A 22,830-nucleotide genomic window follows, 5' to 3' on the forward strand; every position below is an offset into this window, starting at 1 on the left:
TTCTTCCAACCTCTCGTGAAGGGCATTTTAGCCAAACAATACCTGAGAAGAAACTACCTCTTCGGGAGTCGTTTCAAAACTTCAGTCTATATCAGTACTGTTACCTGTATCAGGAGCGGGGCAACAGAAGTGTAGGGGCATTCTCGACATTTCGTTATCTCCCTTGTCGTACTAGACGGTCCATAATCGTGGCATCGTGCAAGCTCTCAACCGGGTTCACCACTCGACACGACGGATATCCACGTGTCAAATCTATCCTAATCAAGTAACCCCCCTCACGATTTCCCCTTAAAATGGTACACATCTTCTAGTCTCACCTTGTTATCGTCCCTCCGTCCCACAAGAGCCACTGCTACAAACTCACGCCTCACTCCACTCAAATTCTCTCTCCCAGTCTCGTCGACTCCCACCGCCGCGAAGTTCGTACTCGCCGGAAAATGGAAACTCAGGCGACCGACTATTTTTCTCGTTACCAAAGTGCAAACTTCACGTTACCTTGACGTCGCGTATTTCGGGAAAACTGACCGTATTTTGGAAAAACCCTGCGGAAAAGCAACATTTTTTCTTTTCTTGACTTGGGAGAGTTTGGAAGTTATTCCATGCTTTGTCTCTCGAATATACTTTATAATAATCGCTGATTGTAGGTACCTGTTTCAGTTTTTGGTTAAGCGTCTTGGATTTTGCTGAAAAGCGCTTCGGTTTTTGTCCGAATTACCGGAGTCTTCGTCCTCAAATTTTATAAGTGAAGGCGGAGATCCGTGCTCGGTCGGTGATTTTGTTGTTGTCAGAGATATTAGGATTCAGATAGGCTCTATAATTTCTTGAAGCACCTAAATGTTTTTTGTAAGTAGAGGTTAAAATGGTAAATTGAATATCGGAGTGCAGTCGAGAATTTTCTCGTGATACTGATCACGCTGATCAATCCTTCCCCAATGAAGATCCAGCCGGTCGATTGTCACACCCCTGAAGAGTTTCAGCCGGTGAAGCCGGTCGTGAAGTCACGGCTAAAGCAGCTCTTCGAGTGGCAGTTTCCGAACGTTCTCAGGATTTCCGCCGCAAAGAAGGTCGGTGTCGAGGAGCCGCATTTTAACAAGGACGTCTGTAATGGCTCGTCGTCTGAGTTCGAGCCGAGTTCCCTGTGCCTGTCCAAGATGGTGCAGAACTTCATCGAAGAGAATAACGAGAAGCAATCCGGTGCGATTAAGTGCGGGCGCAACCGCTGCAACTGCTTCAATCGGAGGTGTACCGATAGCTCCGAAGACGATCTGGACTTTTACAACGATTCTAATTTTTCTTTCTCGACTGAAGCTTTGGAATTTCTGAAGGTAAAATGAGATTCGAATTTAAAGTCTCGTTTATTTCTTTTCTTTTTTTCCCTCGATATCCGGCAAAGTCTCGTACGTGTAGTTGAGAAATGTTTCTGTCTGTGGACACAGGGTCTGGTGCCTTGCGCGAGCGTGTGGGAGAGGAATTTGCTAGCGGACACGGCGAAGATCGTCGAGAAGAACAAGATCTGCAAGCGTAAAGACGAGTTTTGCAGGAACGTTGTCACTGATGGGCTACTGGCTATGGGATACGACGCATCTGTCTGCAAATCTCGCTGGGAAAAATCTCCTTCCCATCCCTCCGGTATTCTCTCTCTCTCTCTGAAACTCGTGTCTCTATGTGTTGCAAAATTCTCTCTCTGTCATGTTTGGTTGGTGGGAAGCAGATAGAAATTCCCTAAAACAAAACAAAAATTCTTAATTCATTTGAATCAGGGAATTAATATCAAACTTAAATTTCTCTTCTACCGAGGACACAAATTTCTTTCAGTTTTAAAGTGCTCTGTTTGCTTGTCGAGAATATATGGGACATTAGATTGATGGAAATGAAAAAACTAGGGCTAAAATCTCAACCTTTCCAAGTGAGTACCTTTTTGTGTACAACTTTCTGAGAAAATGAATTTTGTCTCAAAATTTATATACACAGGACAGTATGAATACATAGACGTGATCATGGGAGGCGAGAGATATCTGATCGACATAGATTTCAGATCGGAATTCGAAATAGCTCGATCAACCAAGAGCTACAAGGCCATCCTCCAGATCCTTCCGTACATATTCGTCGGTAAGACCGATCGTCTGCAGAAGATCATTGGCATCGTGTCGGAGGCCGCGAAGCAAAGTCTAAAAAAGAAAGGCATGCACATCCCGCCGTGGAGAAAAGAGGAGTACGTGAAGGCGAAATGGCTCTCTCCCCACCGCCGCTGCTTGCCCACCTCAAAGGCGACGACTCCCGAGCCTATGGTGTCAATTAGGACGAGCAACGTCGAGTTGGGAGGGAGTGGGGGAGAGGGGGAGTCGGCGGAAGAGATCGATTTGGGGGAGTCGGCTGAAGAGATCGATTTGGGGGAGTCGGTGGAAGAGATCGATTTGGGGGAGTCGGTGTTCGCTATGGGCGAAAGTGGTGGAGAGGAAGATGAGAAGTCGACTGTGGCGGAAGAATGGAAACCACCGGAGGTTAAGCCCAAAGGTCCTATGGTTGGGGTTAGGATCGTGACAGGTTTGGCTTCGGTGATCGAACAGGACTAGCCGTGAAGTTTTGATTTTTTTTTTTTTCTTTTTTGTGGGTTTATAAAACTAAGATCTGAAAGAATTACAGATGTTATAACCGTGTGTAATCATATCCCCTTCTGTTTTTTTTTTAATGCAAGGGAGGGGTAGATTTTACTCTTAATATGAATAAAAGTGTAAACGGATATAGTTGGTTAGAAGAAGCTCCTTACAAGAAAACAAAATGTTCTTGATCTGCATTAAAAGGTCGTCTGTTTTGTATAAATTTGAAGATTATCTACTGCAAAGTGGATTTGATTCCGGTGGACAGTGTCAGATGACAATAAAAGAAACCTAGGAAGGCGTTCTTGACTTCAGATGATAAGCGTCAGAAGGCCCACCGGAAATAATTTTTTTTTTAAAATAAAATAAAATGAAATTTGTGTTGGTTGGAAAATTGTTATTATTAGTATTATTATTATTATTACGATATACTTCCTTGTTAATACACACACAGGGAGTTTTGTCGTTTGTGTGTCTTAGTACTTACTGAAGAGGGACCACTGGGGGTATATCGGAAATTGTGTATTTCCATTAAATACAATTTATTTTTTTAGTCAGGTTACAATCATTTTGATTTTGTTGAATTTAGTATTTTTGCTAAAATATATAAAGCAATCCTCACCTGCTTGCCCGCTTCGGTCTAGCCCATGTTCCTTCAAAAACAAAAGCAAAAAAAGAAAAAGCAAAAAAGGTGGGGTCTTTGGGCTGTAAGGGCATGGTGGTCATTTTATAATAGGAAAATTGTCCTTTCAGAAGCTTTGCTAAAAAATCTTAAAAGAAAAAGAAAAAGAAAAGCTACGCTAGAAGCTTTGAGAAATTGGTGAATCTCTTTCTGAAGGAGACCGCTCACCAACTTTTAAGGCAGGTTTAATAATTAAAAATTTTTATCTCAAATTTAAAATTTTTATTTTATTATTTTAAATTTTTATATAAAATATAATAAATAATTTAATTTTTTTTAATTTTAATATAATTTTTTTAAATTTCAATATAATAATATTATTAAAATTAATATTTTAAACTCTTATCTTAAATTTAAAATTCTAATCTTCACTTCCAAATCTCTCCTAATTAACTTTGATTCTTCATGTTATTAGACAAGACAAAATAAAATGTTGTGGATATTAATCGTACACTTCATTTGAATTTAACACTTCTTGTCCAAAAAAAAAAAATGTCGGCAATATTATTATTCTAATATATATATATATATATATATATATAATGAATTTTTCTAGGTTCTGACATTTTTATTTTCTTAATTTTTTGAGTCTTTTCTATTTAATTAGCGAGGATGATACGAGTACGAGGCAGCGATGCTATAGAGATTGGAAAGTAAGGAGTAATGGAACAGTACAAAAGTTACAATCCATGTCATAAGGCAGTTTGGTTGTTGCTTATCAATTAGATTCACCAAAAATGGAAGGGATGGTAAATCTGTTCAACAACAGTGGAGGAGGAGCTAAAATAAATTAGGCATCTTGCCAAACCTAAATCGAAGGTATATGTCAAGTTCGTGAGGAGGGGCAATGAAAACATCTGAATTAGATTATTTTTTGATCTAAGTGATGTTGGGACTGAGGTTCTTTTTAATTATTTAAGAGAAAGATAGACGCATTATATATATCTATAACTTTTAGGCTATGTTTGGGTATTGAGTTGAATTTTTTATAAATAGTAGTGAGTTGAGATGATTGAGTGAGTCTTGTGGGATTCATGTAAGATGGTTTAAAGTATGTTTAGATGTTAAGATGAGTTTAAGTATATTTATTTAAAGTTGTAAAATAATTGAGTCCTACCATTAAATGGTATTATTCATCTGACACCTTTGTCCCATTTTCGTCGCCAAACCTACAAAAAGAAAAGAAAAAATTGAAGGCAAATAACGGAAGCTACTATTGCAGCCAAAGTAGGTTCACGTGGATTTGTCAGGTGGGGTCCATCAATAATCTGAAATCTGAGTTTTGTTTGGTGTGAGGCTCAACCAATAATCTCATATTTGAAATGCACTCAGAAGAGAATGAATCATGCGTTTAAATATTTAAAATAATTTAAAAATGAAGTGCACTCAGCTAATTTGTGCATTTAAACAAGGCCAAGCAATTGAAGAGAGTTTTCATTGCAAAAATCAATAAGGAAAAAAAAATTATGTTTTCTAGTTTTGTGATGGCCATGAAAATATGAACATAAATTCCATAATTGTCTATGGTTCAATTCGGTGGTCTACTCAACGACGGTTGGTTACTGAGGATGTTTCAACAAATAACTTGATGTTGAAGGTAGGACTACTACCACCTATTTGCACTCCTTGTTCTCTTATGATCTTTCTCCTTTTACTTCAAACTTCCTCAAAATCCCTCCTTCCTTTCATTAATTTTAGTTGTTAACGAATTATTTCTTCTTTTTAATTATCTTTGTCGTGTTTTTAAGCAATTTTTCCTAAGCAACTGATTATGACATGGAAGTGTCATGACATATTGTGAAGCTATCTTTTAGAATTTCCAAAAAAATAAAAAATTAAATTAAAAAAAAAAATAAGTCGAATCACATATCTTGTGTTCGTGTAATTGCGTGTAGGGGTTTCTTTTATCCAAAGTTTGAATTCCAAAAACCTTTTCCGAAGACTTTATTTTTTTTTTCTATGCTATTTGTATATATTTCCTTCCCTTTGCATAAAGTGTACGACTTTAATGTCATTTTAGCAAATACTTAACCCACTTGCGAAGCTTGTCTTGAATCTTCATGCATACATATATGCCAATTGGATTCTCATGAGGTAACTTTCACCCACAGAACTGATTCCATTCAAGTAATTTCCTAATTCGTCGCTTGTTTTAAAAGTAAAAGCTGATAAGAATAGATAAATTTAACTGTTTACTAGATTTTATTCTTAATAAACAAACAAACACGTAAAATATTCAATTAAATAGTTTTAAAAATCATAAAAAGAATTTCGATTTCCGCATAATCTTGCTTGCTTCAAGCCAATGCAAAGTGCAAACCCCGTTAAAAGATGAACGTATATATACATGGAGTAAAATACCACCAAATCTTTCTCCTAAAGCAAACTCGAGGATATGGCTGTCTCCACATTCGATGTGTATGAACTGCGTTAAAGAATATTTTCCATGTTTAATCACGTGTTTCATAAGCTGATAAAGATTAGAATATAAAAGAAAATAATAACCCCTTTTTTTTTTACAAAATTAAGTAGAGTAATTAATTAAAAACCCCATGTTAAAATACAGTGATGAAGCATGCGTTAGGAAGGTACAAAGCCTTTTCTAAAGTAGTCAGCTTTTAACTTAGTGGGCTGCTGATCAGACCCTCTGTCTGCTATACATTTTGGGAGGCCTATCCACTGTGCACACTGCACAACTAAATGGGTTTTTCTGGGAAAAGTTATTGCATTGGCAAATATAAAACAAAACAGGAAACTTCATTCACCTCATAGAGTTACCATGGTTTAATTAATTAATTAATTAATTAATTCCCCCCTCACCGACTCATCATGACTTGGGATGTTTTTAGCAACATGTGATATATTCTCTGATCTGAATCTGTTCTGTTCCCTCAAGAGTCAAAAACAGTAGTTAAAAAGTAAAAAATACTGACATCTTAGGTAGAAAGAAAGGAAAAAGAGAAGGATGGGAAGTACTAGGATGATAAAGTAAGGGAGATGAGGAACGTTCATGTCTACTTTCTTTCATATGTGCTCAGAGAAAAGAAAAAATATCATGTGTTTGGTAACATGAATGGAAAAATGATGCAGGTTTTTTTTGTTTGTTTGTTTGCCTCATAAGAATAATAGTAGTATATAAACAATAAAGGGAATTACTTAAATAATTTTTTGAGAAGTGCGGTTAAAAATTGATATAATTTTATATGATATGTTAGATTTATTTTATAATAAAAATGATTTTACACAATACATCAAATCACGTTAATTTATAAATTTTTTTTTATAAAATCTCTTTTAATACAATAAACTTGACCCACCTAAGAGAGAGTACACAAGAAATTAATCTGGTTGTAGGGTTTGGATAAGGGTATTGTTCAGTAGTGGAGCCCAAAAGAAGTAAGGTTTTGTTTTGGGCCTTCACAAGTTAGGTTATTTTCTAACATATATTCGATGTGTTCCCTGAAATATAGTGATAAAGCCGTCCTGAGCCCTTTGAAACCAGACTTTATATAAGAAATTAGAAGAAGAGGTCGAGAAGAAGAAAGTTTTTTGTTTTGTTTTGTTTTGTTTTGTTTTGCCATCTCTTCAATTTCCTTTTCCTTTTCCTTCTGTTATCTGTGTAAAGGGCATGAGAGTTTCGTTCCATATATATCTATCTCTCAAAGACTCAAAGAGACTTGTATATCACAACACACGACTCCCTAGCTGTGCCATGAATGGCCATTTTCTGTCACAATTTATGGGCCACCTCACACTCACAGAATACATGAGAATATTATTATGGTTGGATGTACATGTGCTGTGTCTAAACATGACTTGCGCGAGTTCGAGGAGTACTTTGTCAGAAAGTGGATTCCTAGCTTTTGAATTCATGAAAAGTTTCTGCACCACCTTTTTTCTGTTTGGTTACTGGTATATATTAATTCTCGTTTTGATCATGAAGTGCATGAACGTACGTATAACGTCATGTGGAGCATGCTCGATGTAATTGATATTAATCTTACGCGCGAATCCCAAAAACTATTTCATCATTCAATATCTCATCTCATGATCATACTTTTCTCACTGCTCGTGTTATTGTACTCCATCCTGTCCTCTGGACCAACCCATGCATGCAGGAAAATTGTGATCTTTCGACCAGGATTTTGATGGGTTTCAAATAATTAAGCTAGCCAATTAGGTTGCGATTTTTTCAAGGTATCATTAGATTAGGGAAAATTTTATACAAAATTTATCATCTAATAGTAAAATGAGAATCAGACAATAATGTGATCGATGTGTATCATTACTCATTATTTTTATATTTATATTTTTTTTAATTTTCAATGTGATGACTGACGGGTGGAGGGAGTGGAGGGAGAGATATTCAATTAATTAACATGAGATGAACCTAATTAGTAAAATGCAAAGAAATAATGGCGATTTCTTAAAACTAATGAATATCATGTTGATTGAAACTTTAAAATCCTGAGAAACTTTTTAACATCTAGGGTAAGAAGAGAAAAATTGATTTGTAATTAACCAACAACAAAAATCATCACAATGTAGTCTTACAATTGATTATAAATTGATTTTTATATATTAATTTTATTTTTTGGAAAATTATTAACTAATATCTTAATTTCTTTCTGTAATGTCATGTCCAATGTGTTCATGACAGGGGTGTGCAAATTTTTGATCCATCCGATTCCCACTCCGATTCAAACTTTGGCAGAGTTAGAGTGTTTGGAAATCGGAGTAAGAATTAGAGTAATTCAGCCTCTGTAACGGAAGTCGGAGCCACACTGAGCTCTGAATTCTGACTCTGACTTTTGATTTTTTTTAAAAAAATCTAGATGCAAAACGATGCATCTAATTTTTTTTTTTCAATTGAGTGACAGGAACGGCACCGTTCCATTTAAATAGGAACAACACAGTTTTGCACACCACCAGGTCACTCCTCACTTCATTTCTTTCTTCGTTCCCTTCATTTCTTTGATGATTAGAGCTATAGGCTTGAAGATGGTAACTTTATTTTACTTTTTATTTATTTATTATTTATTATTTAATTCTTTTTATGATTTCATAAATCTATTTAACTTATACTTTTTATCATTTCACTGATATAATTGTGAATCTTATTATAATTGTCGATGACTGATGGAATGTGGATAATGATAAGTTAATAACGGAACTCTGAATGATCAAGTACGGTGTGGTAGATGATGTTTTTCCTTTTAGTTGAATCAATATGTTTATTCTTATGGATTGTTTAATCCAACTTTAAAATTGACTGTTATTTCTATTCTAAATTATTTAGGACTTTCTGAATTATATATTTACATTAATTATATTTATTATTATTTATATAGGGTTCATAATGGACCCATTTAGAAGTTGGAGTTCGGATCGGAAGTCAGAATTCCAACTTTAATCGGAAGTCGGAGATTCGATCGGAAGTCATAGTTTCGACTTTCAATCAAAGTTGAAATACGATTTGGACTCTGACAGAAGTCGGAATCAAAAGTTGGAAGGCACTGTTCCTATTACGTCGGAGTTGGAGCACAAGCCTAGTTCATAAGCCTTTAAAGCATATACACAATCTCGTATTCTAAAACTTTGTATAAAATCAAAACGACTCCTGCAGCTACAAATTTCTTTTTTTCTTTTTTTTTTTATAAAAGTAAATTTACACATCAACATAACTTCATATAATAGGTTAGATTAAATTTATAATAAAATTAACTTTAAAATATTACGTTATCATATCAAACACCACAATTAGATATTGATAAGTTTATTAGTTAAAACAATTATATAAAACCAAAGCCTTATTATTAGCGATAGAGCCGACAGGGTTACTGAGCTCATGGTAAGCCCAAGATCTGGCCTGTTAGGGCCCAAGGTAATTGCACGAGATTCGGGATATGTTTCCATGATTACACACTTACTCACGTCACGTTACTCTAGAGTTGCCACCCGAACCTCCCTATATTACAGCGACAAAAACAAGCTATTGCAACAATAAATATTAAAACCGACAGAAACAAATTATTGTAGCGAGAGTTACTAAATAAAGTGATCTATCGCTAATTCCCACTGGCATTTTATTTTCTTCTAGGAAATTATGAAGAGAATAACTTCACGCCGGTGTCTCCTGCAGACACAAAATATCGGAAGCCAATAGAAATATGCCACGTCATTGGTTACACACTACCCATTATGCCGCGCAATAGGAGATTCGGTTCGGAAGCCAATACCTCACCCATTCGTCTCACTCTATCGATCGATCTCCCCCGAACACGAAAGAACTCTCACTCGCTAGAAACCCAGCCTCCCCATCTCCGTCTTCCTCACCCATTCAGTCTCTCTGTCGCTCGATCTCCCCCAAACACGAAAGAAGCTCTCACTCGCTCGAAACCCAGCCTCCCCATCTTCGTCATCCTCACCCATTCAGTCTCTCTATCCCCCGAACACGAAAGAAACTGAAATGGCCATGTACAAGCCTCACGTTTGAACTACTTTTATCTACACTGCCATTAACACTTAATAATAGAAAAAAAAAATTATGCAAGAATCATGAAAAAATTACAGTCGGTTTACACAAAAATTATAGAATCATGCAAAAGATTGTAGTATAGTTTCTAGCATGTACTCAAAAATTAAGGATGGATTTCACACAAAAATTATTTCACCTATAGATTGAAAATAGGGCAGTCGGTTCACACAAAAATATTGCATTTCACCTATAGTTTCTAGCATTTACCATGATGGGTTGGTCGGTTCGTCGGTGTGCGAGATCGGCGTACAGGAGAGACGGAATATGGGTTTGTGTGTGAGATCGGTGTGCGAGATCGGGACCACTGGGAGCGTAGAGAGGGGGTCGGCGGGGTGGGGGGAGATTGCAGAAATGGGGAGCGCAAAGAGAAGAGGGAAGCGCAGCGAGAAGAGGGTGGTCGGGTGGGGGCAGGATCTGCAGAAATGAGAATGCAGAGAGAAGGGGGGGTCGCCGAGGGGGGGGAGGAGGCATTTATCGCCTATTGCGCACTCACAAATGTTTCATAAAGCATAGCATACGTGTCCACTCCTCATTAATTTTCGACAAATACAGATAATAGGTGCCGCCGGTTCAAAGCGTCTCACAATTATGAATCCATGGATCCCAAAGTCCCGTCTTCGTTTCTTTTTGGTCGTTCAAATAACTTGGAATAAGTTTGAATGTTCTTCACGTCCACCGGAAACTCATCGATCTCATCCTTCCACGGGTTCCTCTCGTCACCACCAACAGTCCTCAAAGCACGCCAAACTGCACTGCTGCACTTGAATCCAGACCCGAATGCAATCTGCCACAAGCGGTCTCCCTTCTTTATCCTCCCCTTAGCCTCCCCGTAAGACAGCGCATACCAAACAGAGCAGCTGCAAGTGTTCCCAAACCTGAACAAGTTCATCCTCGAAGCTTCGACGTCAGCCTCCTTGAACCCTAGGTTTTTCTCAAACTCGTCCAGAATAGGTTTTGTGCCGACATGTGGGAACACGTGCTCTATTGCTTTCTTGAAGTTTGGGATGTAGGGTTTAACATCGGCGATGTTAAAGTATCTGATAAAATAGTTTGTGAGGTATCTGATTTTCTCAGATAAGGGAAGGACGAGGGAACCAAGTGCACGGATGTTGGCTTCGACAACCTCAATGGCCACCGCTAAGAGATCTCTGCTTATGGTGACACCCCATATTCCTTCGGAGTCTTCTTCGTCGAAAATGCTCTTGTAGGAACGGTCGGAACTAGCAGTTTGGGTGTGGACAGAGTGGATAAGCTCGTACTTTGCTTTGTCATGATCGGACGACCGGTTTGAAAGAAGAATGGCGGCCCCACCGACACGAAATGGGAAATTTATGAAGAGTTTGGACTTCTCGTTGCCTTTGTAGATTGTTTGCTTAGCGTTCTCTGGACTAACCAAAAGGGCATATGTATTAGGGTGCACCTCTGAGACAAGAGCACGTGGATCCAATAATTACGTATACACAGCTTAATTTAGCAAGTCGAAAACTACTCAATCTAATCAAATATTACTTATACGGTTACTTTTACTTAATAATTTATTCACTCAACTGATATAATTGATTGTATATTAAAAAATAGATTAAACTAATCATATTAATAAAGTATATAGAAAATATACAAAAATAACTATATGTAGCATTACGTTACTTGTAATTCTTAGCTAGAGGCATATATACTTTTTGAAATTAGTTTTCTTTTTTCTTGAATCTAAGCAGCTTGTCATATTGGAGCAATTAACAGTGTATAATATATATACACATAGAAATTATATCTTAGATTTCTGATTATCATTTATTTGTAAAATCACTACCATTAATGCTTGATTCTAAAAACACCAAAACACGATCAACCTAAGTTTTTTAAAACATATTTGTCTGTCTATGAAATTACTACCAAAACGGTAGTACTAGAGGAAAAGCAACATGCAAAAATCTGCCAAAAGACAAATAAAAACGGGGGGGAGGTGGAAGATTGGGACAGTACTACTGAGAGATTTAACCAAAGTAGTTACTAAACCTGGAGTAGCTTTTGGGCGAGGCCTACTGCTCTAAGTCCAGAACTGCATCCCATTGTCGTAAAATTGTAGACCAGAACATTCTGTCCAAGCTTATACCTATGAACTACCATGTCAGCAAGAGACGGTACAACGTTAAGATTACTAGTTGTGGCTATTACTATCCCTATTTCCTTAACATTCACTCCCGTCTTTTCCAGTAACAAATCCACTGCGCCAAACATCACTGTCTCAACCTCTCTCATCGTCTCTTCTCTGCACAGATCCGGAGGATCCCTCAGCAGATTCGATGGCATGTATGTCTTCTCACCCAATCCTGATTTCCTCAACAGTTTCCTCATGAACTCTATACTGGCCTCGTTTGAGTTCCCATATATCTTAAACCTTTCTATGAACTTTTCTTTGCTGCACATCTGAGTGAGTGGAGGCTTGTAACAAGCAAAATCTAGTAAGAAAACTTTGGGTGAACGTTTGGTGATGAAAAATATAATATTTGACAAGAGATAAATCAGGGAGGCTAAGCACAGAAGTCGTGCAAGCTGGAAACTTCCCAGATTATGATCTAAAATCATAGTGAAACGTCCAAACATATGGTGTACGTGTCTGCCCTAGCTAACGGTTTAATTTCTTTGCAGAAACAAAAAACATGGAGATTCTATATATGGAGATCTATAAAAATGGAAGTTCAAGAGCAGAAGCTCAAAATGAACTACCAGAGAGTTGGAGTGACTGCCATTGGAGTATACAGTACTGCAGTAATGCTACTGGCTATGCCCATTTTAAAGCCCATTTTGCATTCCTACCCCAGCCACCTTAGAATACTACGTGGGATCGATCGGTTGGTCGGATCGATCTAAGCTTGAAATTTCCCACTTCGGCGACTCGGACTAGTACTCATTTGCATGCTTAATTTGACCGTCAAATTGTTCTGTACGTACACAAGGTATCGCGATCCTTTGAACGATAATTAATGGTGTAAATATCGGTCGTTTTTATATCGTTGAAATATATCATTCGGTACGTTCACTTTCAATCAATGTGCGGTAGAGAGGTGCATGCATGCTAGGTTTTTGAAATAAGGTTCTTCTTGGAAATTAATTAAGAGCAATATTACACAATTTCTCAATCTCTATACATCATATTTTTTTAAAATTTATTCTTCTTAAACTAATTAAATTCTTCTATTCATTATCTATATATTAAATATTTGATAAAAAAAAAATATAAGTGTGTAGAGGTTGTGTATCTTTTCTCATTAATTAATAATCTTCCACCTCTAATTCCTCTCCGGAGTTTTAAAGCGTAATTAAATAAAGAAAAAAATAGTAATATTATATATAATTATAGAGTGTATAAACATTACGTAATTGTTTTAAAAATAAGTACTGTAAGTCTATTATTAAAAAAAAAATCAATTTCTTTTTACATATAAATATCATTTTTTTTTTCATTTTTTTCAAAAAAGTTAAGGAGAGTTACGCAATTGCAAATATCATAACTTGAAAAATCAAACATGAGTATTTGAATGAATTGATCTTCCACCGACTTTCACTCACAATAATTTCCATCCGACAGTTCCATTATTGTATCTGTACGAGAATGGTCAGCATGCGAGCACGTCGGCGTTTTACCCACCGTGGAAAATTAGGAAAACAGAGACCAATTAAGCATGATCGAGCCAGCCCGGCGTGGAGCTTACTATCCCATTACTCCTTCTTTACTACTATTTGTAGTTGATTTTTTTTTTCTTTTAAGTATTTTTTCAACATTTTTAATCATCAAGAAAAAAATTTTAAAAAATATACAATTTCATTAATAATTATTTTTTTAATTATTAAATAAAACAAATATTTCTAAAAAATTAAAAAAAATAAGAAAAGTAGCAAATGAGTTGTATCGTTATTTCGGCATATATAGCAGTCAAATCAAAAGGCGGCAGGCTTTGTGGCCCCTTCGCCCTTTTTGCCAAACTTTTGGATCAGGCCCGAGTTTGACTTGCACCCCCAATGGGCCGAATAGATGTGGCCCATGAAAGAATGGGCTGGAGTGGCCTTTCCAATCTTACCATTGAGCGCTAGTTTCGACGGTGGCAAATTAAGGAGCAGTATATATCTACTATGTAATGCTTGAGCATACTCTTTAAGTTATTATATACAAATTTGATGGGCTCAAATGTGAGAGAAATAGATATATAAAACAGATCCTATAACATTTATTGCATATTTAATACTGTCCAAAATATTTATACAAGCAACATTAAAAGTTGTAGTATTCATTTTATGTGTCTATATGTACCGCCAGTTGAAACCTTGAAATTCATGCAAATAACTCGGGGGTCCGTCCAACTATTAACCAAAGGCTAAAGGCAATAAAGGTTAAAAAAATAAAAAATAAACTAAGTGTGAAATTATTACTTGTTCCAAAAGCTTAAACTAATTAAAAAAATATAGATTTTATTATTTCTTTTATATCTTAACACTCCCCTCATGTGTGATCCAAATTTCCTTTTAATGGGTAGCCCAACACGTGAAATATTTAATAAAATGGTATAGAGTGTACAGTTAATATTCAAATTCAAGACTTCTACTTTGATATTATGTGAAATCATTACTTAAACTTAAAATTTAAATTAATGAAAAAAATATATAAATTTTCTTATTTTATTTTATATCTTAACACACCGAGTATTATTTGTACCTGTGAATATTATGGCCGGTGAACATGACCTAAACAGATCAATGAAAATAGATATGGCCTAATCTTCAAAATCCAAAGCGAGACAATATTCCAACAATTTATTAAAAAAAAAAAAAAATAGTGTTCCAATGAGTTAACGTTTTGCTCAAGTTGTGTCTTTATTAGAAAGAGAAATACTAAAGTTACCGAATATGTGTTTCAAATCTGTGTCCCGATTGCTTTTTTTTTTTTTTTTTACTTAGTGATTAAGAAAATATTTTTAAATAATATTGTGATTTTTTATTTTGTTAAAAAATGTTTATGATGATTAAAAAAAAAAACCGAAATGCACTATTCGGCATACATTTTCGGGAGGCGGCTGTAGACTCTTATTTGAAACCGGTGCTACCTCCTGTCGACACCATGTATCCCAATATTGAATGCATGCATGTTCAAGTACTTTGTGGGTGAAAGAGACAAAAAAGAAAGAACAGCCGTCGTCAACATCGACGAATTAAAAAAAGACAAAAAGCAGAGATCGACAACAAGAGTAATAAACGCAAATATATATATAGAATCCTAACCCCACCTTCTCGATTGTGTGCTTTTTTGGACGTAGGAGGCCGCTCTATCCCCACTTGTAACGATTGTGATATCCCCGAGGGCCCTCTCATTTCTTTTTGGTGGGTTCAAATAACTCGGAAAAAGTCTGAATATGCCGCACGTCAACCGGGAAATTCTTGATCTCATCCTTCCATGGGTTCCTCTTGTCATCACCATTAACAGTCTTCAATGCTCGCCAAACTGCACTGCTACACTTGAATCCAGATCCAAATGCAATCTGCCACAAATTATCACCTTTTTTGATCCTTCCCTTTGCCTCCCCATAAGATAATGCATACCAAACTGAGGCACTGCAAGTGTTCCCAAACCTGTACAAGTTCATCCTAGAAGCTTCAACATCTGCCTCGTTGAATCCTAGGTTTTTCTCAAACTCGTCCAGAACAGGTTTCGTACCGACATGAGGGAAAACGTGCTCTATAGCTTTCTTGAAGTTTGGCACGTAGGGTTTGACGTCGGCCAAGTGGAAGTGTCTTACGAAATAGTTTGCGAGGTATCGGGTTTTTTCAGATATGGGAAGAACTAAGGGACCAAGTGCGTGGATGTTGGTTTCAACGGCCTCGACGGCGACGGCTAAGAGGTCTTTGGTGATGGTTACGCCTCCGATTCCGACAGGGTCTTCTTCTTCGTAAATGCTTTGGTATGAACGGTCAAGACTGGCGGTGTGGGTATGGACGGTGTGGATGAGCTGATATTTGGCCTTGTCATGATCGGAAGGCCGGTTTGAGAGGAGGACGGCGGCCCCACCAACACGAAGTGGGAAATTCAGGAAGAGCTTTGAGCGTTCGTTGCCTCTGTAGATCATTTGCATGGTGTTTTCCGGGCTTACCAAAAGGGCATAGGTATTAGGATGCACCTGTAGAGAATCCATAAAAAACACAGTTTTAGCAAGTGCTAATAATCAAACTGGTTTGATTAGGAGAATAAAGATCAATAACAAGTTGTGATCTAATTAAAAATTTAAATAATTCAATGCGCGCGACAAACTATATTATTCAATGGATATAATAATATTTTTCATGTTTTGTATCTTTGTGAGTAAACTTGCAATTATTCCAAGCAGAATGATGCTTGGATTAATTGGAGTGATATATGTCGTGTTAATTATGGTCTCTAAGGCGATACATGTTTGATCTTTTTTAATCATATCTACCTCAATGTACTTATGAGTTCTAAATATGTAATCATCATAAATTCATTTTGAATAAATGAATAAATATGAGACATATATAAAAACATTAATTTTTTAATAGTTAGACTCCAATCGTTTTTTTTTTTTTTTTTAAAATACACAATATTTGAACAACTCGTGAGTATATCTAGCATTCATCTTTTTGTTTTGCTAGATACTGTACGAAGTGCGTACGTATGATTTCATACATATGCCAATAATTAATTAGCTGGTTGACTACTAATTTGACCTTTTACACGCAAGCAAATTCAATCCAAGAAGAAATTTAAAGAGCTAGCTAGCTAGCTTGCTTGAAAGAGACGAATTTTCTTCTAAATTCTACTGTACGTTGTATATATTATTCATGCAGAAGATCCAACTATTAAGACATGAGAGATTTTAACGAACCTGGAGTAGCTTTTGAGTAAAGCCAATAGCTCTAATTCCAGCACTGCAACCCATACTCGTAAGATTGTAGATCAGAACATTCTCTCTCAGCTTATACCTATTCACAATCATGTCAGCTAGAGATGGCACCACGTTAAGAATAGTACTAGTCACTATTACTATCCCGATATCCTGAGTATTCACTCCCGTCTTTTCCAGTAACAAATCCACTGCTCCAAACATCACGGATTCAACCTCGTTCCTTTGTTCTACAAGGCTCACATCTGGAGGATCTCTCATCAAATATGACGGCATGTATGTCTTCTCACCCAATCCAGACCTCCCCAGAAGCTTTCTCATGAATTCAATGCTGGTCTCGTTGGAATTTCCATAGATCTTGAAACGATCTATGAACTTTTCTTTGCTGCACATTTGGGTGTCTGGTGGCTTGTAACATGCAAAATCTACCAGGAAAACTTTGCGCGAACGCTTGGTGATGAAAATGTATGAGAATATGCATATTAAGAACAGAAGTAGTAGTGGTGCAGGAGAATTGAGATTGAGGAGTTTGTTGATGTGCTCATGAAGATTCTCTAACATCATGGTACTTCTGAAACCAAGCATGTTTTTTGTTTGTTGGACAAGTTGGACGTGAATGAGGGTTAAGGGTTTGCTGCAAAACCTAAATCTCCGAGACTAATTTTATATGGAGGAGATATTAGCAGATGCTCGCTCATGAAAGTTCAAAGTTGATGAAGAACATGAACAGCTTGCCGAGCTCTATATATCTCATAAAGGACAAGTAATAGCTAAAAGAATTTCTGTGGGTTGTTCATATGGTACTGCACGTAGCATGCATCAACCTGTTGGCTCTGTTCTATTTTTTATCCGGGCCGGCTTCTCCAACTCCGCCAACCAATGAAGACCACCTCACTTGGTTAGGTAGGAATTCTTATTTACCGGACCCACCGCACCAGACCAAACCAGACCTCCGAATCCAGCAAATCAAGTAATTAAGGGTATTGTAATTAAGTGTATTCTTTTCTTAGATATCGGCCAATGTATTACAAGAAAATTATTTATTTATAGTCATTTATTTTATGTGAAAAACTTGGAACATCTATTAATCTGAGTTGTAATTGAGACATTGACATTTTTGGCTTGTTTTTGTGAATGTTTGGGCAAATATTGAATTTGTTCTTCCGAAAAGCTGTAATGCGCAAATGTAATGTGGTTTGGTCCGAATGGATCAGCCATTGGAGCCCGTCAATCAAATTGTGAATGGTTTGTGACGAGATCGATATTAATGTGGCTTTTAGTGCGTGACGAGATCGATATTAATGTGGGCATCGATGCATGGTTTGTGAATTGATAAAGAATCTCCACCTACTTCAACCGGCCCGGTTTCAGTCATTTCTCCCTTAGAAAGAAGTCAACATATTATATTTAATTAACATTAAGATAAATATTATTATAAAATCTTTACTCGATCCACACTATTTATATAATTATATGATATAAATTATTTTAGAATATAAATCTTATAAATCTAAAATGTGTAAGCCATATATAGGCCATTTAAAAAAAAAAAAAAAACAGGGTCTCCCTAGAAAATGTAAATTTTTACATTTTTTTTTATGGTGATGTCTATTTTTTTTTATAAAAGAATGGAAGGTGCAATACTTTTTTTATTATAATTTGAGACTTGCACAAATTATTATTTAATTAATTAATTGTTGTGGAAAAAATAACACCTTGAGAGAGAGATATATACATATTCAAAATTGGCATGCAAATTGTTTTGTCTTGATCATGGGGAATCTCTACCAGAAGTTCATGTCGTCTAGTATAATATATATATATATTGGTGTTTTTGTTAGTTTTTTTTTTCAAAGAGAATATTAGTTAAATCAAGTCATGTTAATTAATTTACTGTCTCTTAATTAATTGGTTTAATAAAAAGAATATTGTGGTAGTACAAGAGCAATATATATGTGATTAATTTGTTATCATTTAATACTAATTATTTAAAAGTGTGAAATCACCATCTTTATTAAATGTACTCTCTCTCACATGTAAGTTAGACTCTCGAATATCCCTCACATTTGAGTCAGACTCTCTCTCAATGAGTCAGTTTAAAACGTAAAATATTTAATATTTAAATAGATAAGGTGTAGCATCAAGACTCAAATTCAAGATTTTTATTCTGATACTATATAAAATCAGTATAATTTGTTACAAAACCTTGAACTGATAAAAATAGATAGATTTAATTAGTACTTGTATTATGTTATTAATGTAAATTAACTAAGAATATATATATATGATCTTTAATTAGGATCACGTGAAACTTGTTTATTCATATTTATTTATTTATTTTGATATGGGGGGATTTGAGGAGAGGGATCAAACTTAATACTTCTCTTTGGAGGTTGGGTTTAATGCAAACTAAACCAGAGGCTTTTGGCCGCTTAATCTTATTTATATTTTCAGGATACGAATATTTGATTCCACGTGCATACGTTATAAGTTGAATACAACTTATATATATGTCAAAAACAGGGGATGCCTTGGAAGGAAAATTCTTCATTTTTTGCAGCGCCTACAGAGCTTCGCAGACCTGTATATACTACTTTCCGAAACTCCTCTGATCATTCTTGGAAAGAACCACCAACTTATTATACGTAGTATCACTCAGGATATTTCATGTCCCTTTACCTTAAATTATGATCTTCTCCTTTTACTTCAAACTTCCTCAAAATCACACAACCCTCCTTCCTATCATTAATTTTAGTTGTTAACGAATTATTTCTTCTTTTTAATTATCTTTGTCATGTTTTTAAGCAATTTTTCCTAAGCAACTGATTATGACATGGAAGTGTCATGACATATTGTGAAGCTATCTTTTAGAATTTCCAAATAAATAAATAAATAAATAAATAAAATGAAAGAAGTCGAATCACATATCTTGTGTTCGTGTAATTGCGTGTAGGGGTTTCTTTTATCCAAAGTTTGAATTCCAAAAACCTTTTCCGAAGACTTTATTTTTTGTTTCTATGCTATTTGTGTATTTTTCCTTCCCTTTGCATAAAGCGTACGACTTTAATGTCATTTTAGCAAATACGTAACCCACTTGCGAAGCTTGTCTTGAATCTTCATGCATACATATATGCCAATGGGATTCTCATGAGGTAGCTTTCACCCGTAGAACTGAATCCATTCAAGTAATTCTCTAATTCATCCTTGTTTTAAAAGTAAAAGCTGATAGGAACCATAAATTTAATTGTTTATTAATTTTTTTTTAAATAAACTAACAAACACGTAAAATATTCAATTAAATAGTTCGAAAATCATAAAAAGAATTTCGATTTCCGCATAATCTTGCTAGCTTCAAGCCAATGCAAAGTGCAAACCCCGTTAAAAGATGAACATATATACATGGAGTAAAATACCACCAAGTCTTTCTCCTAAGGCAAACTCAAGAATATGGCTGTCTCCACATTCGACGTGTGTGGAGTAATTAATTCCCCATGTTAAAATACAGTGATGAAGCATGTGTTAGAAAGGTACAAAGGCTTTTCTAAAGTAGTCAGCTTTTAACTTAGTGGGCTGCTGATCAGATCAATTGCCATCGGGATTCTGTCTGCTATACATTTTGGGAGGCCTACCCACTGTGCACGCTGCACAACTAAGTGGGTTTTTCCGGGAAAAGTTATTGTATTGGCAAATATACAACAAAACAGAAAACTTCATTCACCTCATAGTTACCATGGTTTAATTAATGGAAAATAATAGCATTACTACTTATTTACTATCCTCTTTTTATTTGATTTTTTTTATAATTTTTTATTTTAATTAATTATTAAGAAAGTGGACAGTAGTAAAGTTACATATTTTTTTAATTTTTTTTTAATGATTAAAGATGTTAAAAAAATTCTTAAAAGAAAATGAAAAAAAATAACAAAAACTTGAAATACACATGAGTAGTAAATGGGTAATAGATGGGTAGTAACCCTATCACTACCCTTAATTAATTAATTAATTCCCCCCTCACCCACTCATCATGACTTGGGATGTTTTTACCAACATGTGATATATTCTCTGATCTGAATCTGTTCTGTTCCCTCAAGAATAAAAAACAGTAGTTAAAATGTAAAAAATACTGACATCTTAGGTAGAAAGAAAGGAAAAAGTGAAGGATGGGAAGTACTAGGATGACAAAGTAAGGGAGATTAGGAACGTTCATGTTCACTTTCTTTCATATGTGCTCAGAGAAAAGAAAAAATATCATGTGTTTGTTAACATGAATGGAAAAATGATGCAAGTTTTTTTTGTTTGTACTGGAAGAATAATGGGAGTATATAAATAATAAAGGGAATTACTTTAATAATTTTTTAAGAAGTACTGTAGCATTATAAATTGATATAATTTTATATGATACGTTAAATTTACTTTATAATAAAAATAATTTTATAATATAATGTAACATATCAAATCACATCAATTTATAAATTTTTTTTTATATATTCTCTTTTAATACAATAAACTTGACCACCTAAGAGAGAGTACACAAGAAATTAATCTGGTTGTAGGGTTTGGATAAGGGTATTGATCACTAGTGGAGCCCAGAAGAAGTAGGTTTTGTTTTGGGCCTTCACAAGTTGGGTTATTTCCTAACATTTATTCGATGTGTTCCCTGAAATATAGTGATAAAGCCGTCCTGAGCCCTTTGAAACCAGACTATAAGAAATGGAAAAATATAATTGTAAGTATAATTATATATTAATTTAGATATTAATATAATGTGATTGGTTAAAAAGTAAATTTTATTAAAAATAATGTTAATTTAAATTTTAAGTATGAATAAATCAATATTGGTATGCAGATTAGTACGCGACTTTATTTGTATATAGCAAAACTCTTTTTTCTAATCTGTGTACCAATATTAAAAATTAAATTAGCACTATTTTTAATAAAATTTACTTTTTAATCAATCATAATAAATTAATACATATATTAGTGCACAAGTATACTTATAATTTTTTTTTCAAAAAGTGGATTCCTAGCATTTGAATTCTTGAAAAGTTTCTGCACGACCTTTTTTCTGTTTGGTTACTGGTATATATTAATTCTCGTTTTGATAATGAAGTGCATGAACGTACGTATAACGTGCACGTGGAGCATGCTCGATGTAATTGATGTTAATCTTACGCGCGAATCCCAACAACAATTCATCATTCAATATCTCTCATTATCTTATGAATACTTTTCTCACTGCTCACGTTATAGTACTCCATCTTGTCCGCTGGACCAACCCATGCATGCAGGAAAATTGTGATCTTTCGACCATACCAGGATTTTGTTGGGTTTCAAATAATTAAGCTAGCTAATCAGGTTGCGATTTTTTCAAAGGGTATCATTAGACTATAGAAAATTCTATACAAAATTTACCATCTGTTAGTGATAGATACGACATATCTTATACAGTAATAGAATCAACAATTTTTTTTAAGAGGGGTCGATTTTTCTACCGTATGACATATTTATATAAAAGAAAGAGAAAATAAAAATCATAAAAATATAATTATATATAAAATTATCTCAGTATTTGTTATATATACATAGAAATAAAATAATAAAAAACACAACTTAATATATATTTTAAATTTTTGACGATAATATTTTATAAAATAATATTCATCCATTATTATTTTTGTAAGGAAATATTTAGCATTTATTTTCGTAAAAATTATCAAGTGATTTTTTACAATATTATCTTTCATTCTAGTATATAAGTTAGTTTATCAAGTGTCATATAAAATTTAAATATTTTCATGTTACATTAAGCATATAATGTTATAATTGAAATCTTAAATAAATTTCTTCTTATTTAACGAAGCCTATATGATAAAACTTCTCAACTATTTTCATGAAAATTATCAATTTTAAATGATTTTTCTTGTATTTTCATATTAAAAAGTCTAATATTATTTAATAAAAAATTTTGAGATCTATATTAATAAGTTTATTATTTTTTATAAACTTAGTTTTAATTTAATTTTAATGAGAATACATCTCTTAAAATAGATATTATATAGAAATTATATAAAATTTTGAGACTATAAAAAAAAAAAAAAAAAAAAG

General features: G+C 34.6%; 3 protein-coding genes across 4 annotated transcripts; 1 reads left to right on the forward strand and 2 right to left on the reverse strand.

Annotated features, from left to right (window-relative positions):
* Window positions 1–308: 308 nt before the first annotated feature.
* Window positions 309–2,755, forward strand: LOC122305259. Its single transcript, XM_043117648.1, has 3 exons — window positions 309–1,325; window positions 1,437–1,629; window positions 1,972–2,755. Exons 1-3 carry the CDS (start codon window positions 933–935, stop codon window positions 2,571–2,573), a joined length of 1,188 nt encoding a protein of 395 aa, XP_042973582.1. The 5' UTR covers window positions 309–932; the 3' UTR covers window positions 2,574–2,755.
* Window positions 2,756–9,770: 7,015 nt separating this feature from the next.
* On the reverse strand, window positions 9,771–12,745 carry LOC122305260 (3-ketoacyl-CoA synthase 2-like). Of its 2 annotated transcripts, XR_006241062.1 has the most exons (3): window positions 11,834–12,745; window positions 10,025–11,237; window positions 9,771–9,803 (listed from the first exon to the last, which is right to left on the reverse strand). XR_006241062.1 is itself a non-coding variant. In XM_043117649.1 (2 exons), exons 1-2 carry the CDS (start codon window positions 12,419–12,421, stop codon window positions 10,404–10,406), a joined length of 1,422 nt encoding a protein of 473 aa, XP_042973583.1. In that variant the 5' UTR covers window positions 12,422–12,745; the 3' UTR covers window positions 9,771–10,403. The 2 variants fall into 2 exon arrangements, 1 of the variants encoding a protein (XP_042973583.1); XM_043117649.1 differs by having other exon boundaries at window positions 9,771–11,237.
* A 2,127-nt stretch (window positions 12,746–14,872) lies between these two features.
* Window positions 14,873–17,508, reverse strand: LOC122305261 (3-ketoacyl-CoA synthase 2-like). Its single transcript, XM_043117650.1, has 2 exons — window positions 16,708–17,508; window positions 14,873–15,984 (listed from the first exon to the last, which is right to left on the reverse strand). Exons 1-2 carry the CDS (start codon window positions 17,308–17,310, stop codon window positions 15,178–15,180), a joined length of 1,410 nt encoding a protein of 469 aa, XP_042973584.1. The 5' UTR covers window positions 17,311–17,508; the 3' UTR covers window positions 14,873–15,177.
* Window positions 17,509–22,830: the final 5,322 nt, after the last annotated feature.

The sequence above is a fragment of the Carya illinoinensis genome, chromosome 3 (assembly GCF_018687715.1).
Source record: "Carya illinoinensis cultivar Pawnee chromosome 3, C.illinoinensisPawnee_v1, whole genome shotgun sequence".
Lineage (NCBI taxonomy): Eukaryota > Viridiplantae > Streptophyta > Magnoliopsida > Fagales > Juglandaceae > Carya > Carya illinoinensis.

Excerpts from the sequence above, each read along its gene's own strand:
- LOC122305260 (XM_043117649.1), bottom strand. The coding sequence starts at position 12,421 with ATGTTTGGACGTTTCACTATGATTTTAGATCATAATCTGGGAAGTTTC. Across the intron at positions 11,238-11,833 it reads TCGCCCAAAAGCTACTCCAG|GTGCACCCTAATACATATGC; the intron begins GTTTAGTAACTA and ends CTTGTCTCAGAG.
- LOC122305259 (XM_043117648.1), top strand. The coding sequence starts at position 933 with ATGAAGATCCAGCCGGTCGATTGTCACACCCCTGAAGAGTTTCAGCCG. Across the intron at positions 1,326-1,436 it reads AAGCTTTGGAATTTCTGAAG|GGTCTGGTGCCTTGCGCGAG; the intron begins GTAAAATGAGAT and ends CTGTGGACACAG. Across the intron at positions 1,630-1,971 it reads ATCTCCTTCCCATCCCTCCG|GACAGTATGAATACATAGAC; the intron begins GTATTCTCTCTC and ends TTATATACACAG.
- LOC122305261 (XM_043117650.1), bottom strand. The coding sequence starts at position 17,310 with ATGCTTGGTTTCAGAAGTACCATGATGTTAGAGAATCTTCATGAGCAC. Across the intron at positions 15,985-16,707 it reads TTACTCAAAAGCTACTCCAG|GTGCATCCTAATACCTATGC; the intron begins GTTCGTTAAAAT and ends GATTCTCTACAG.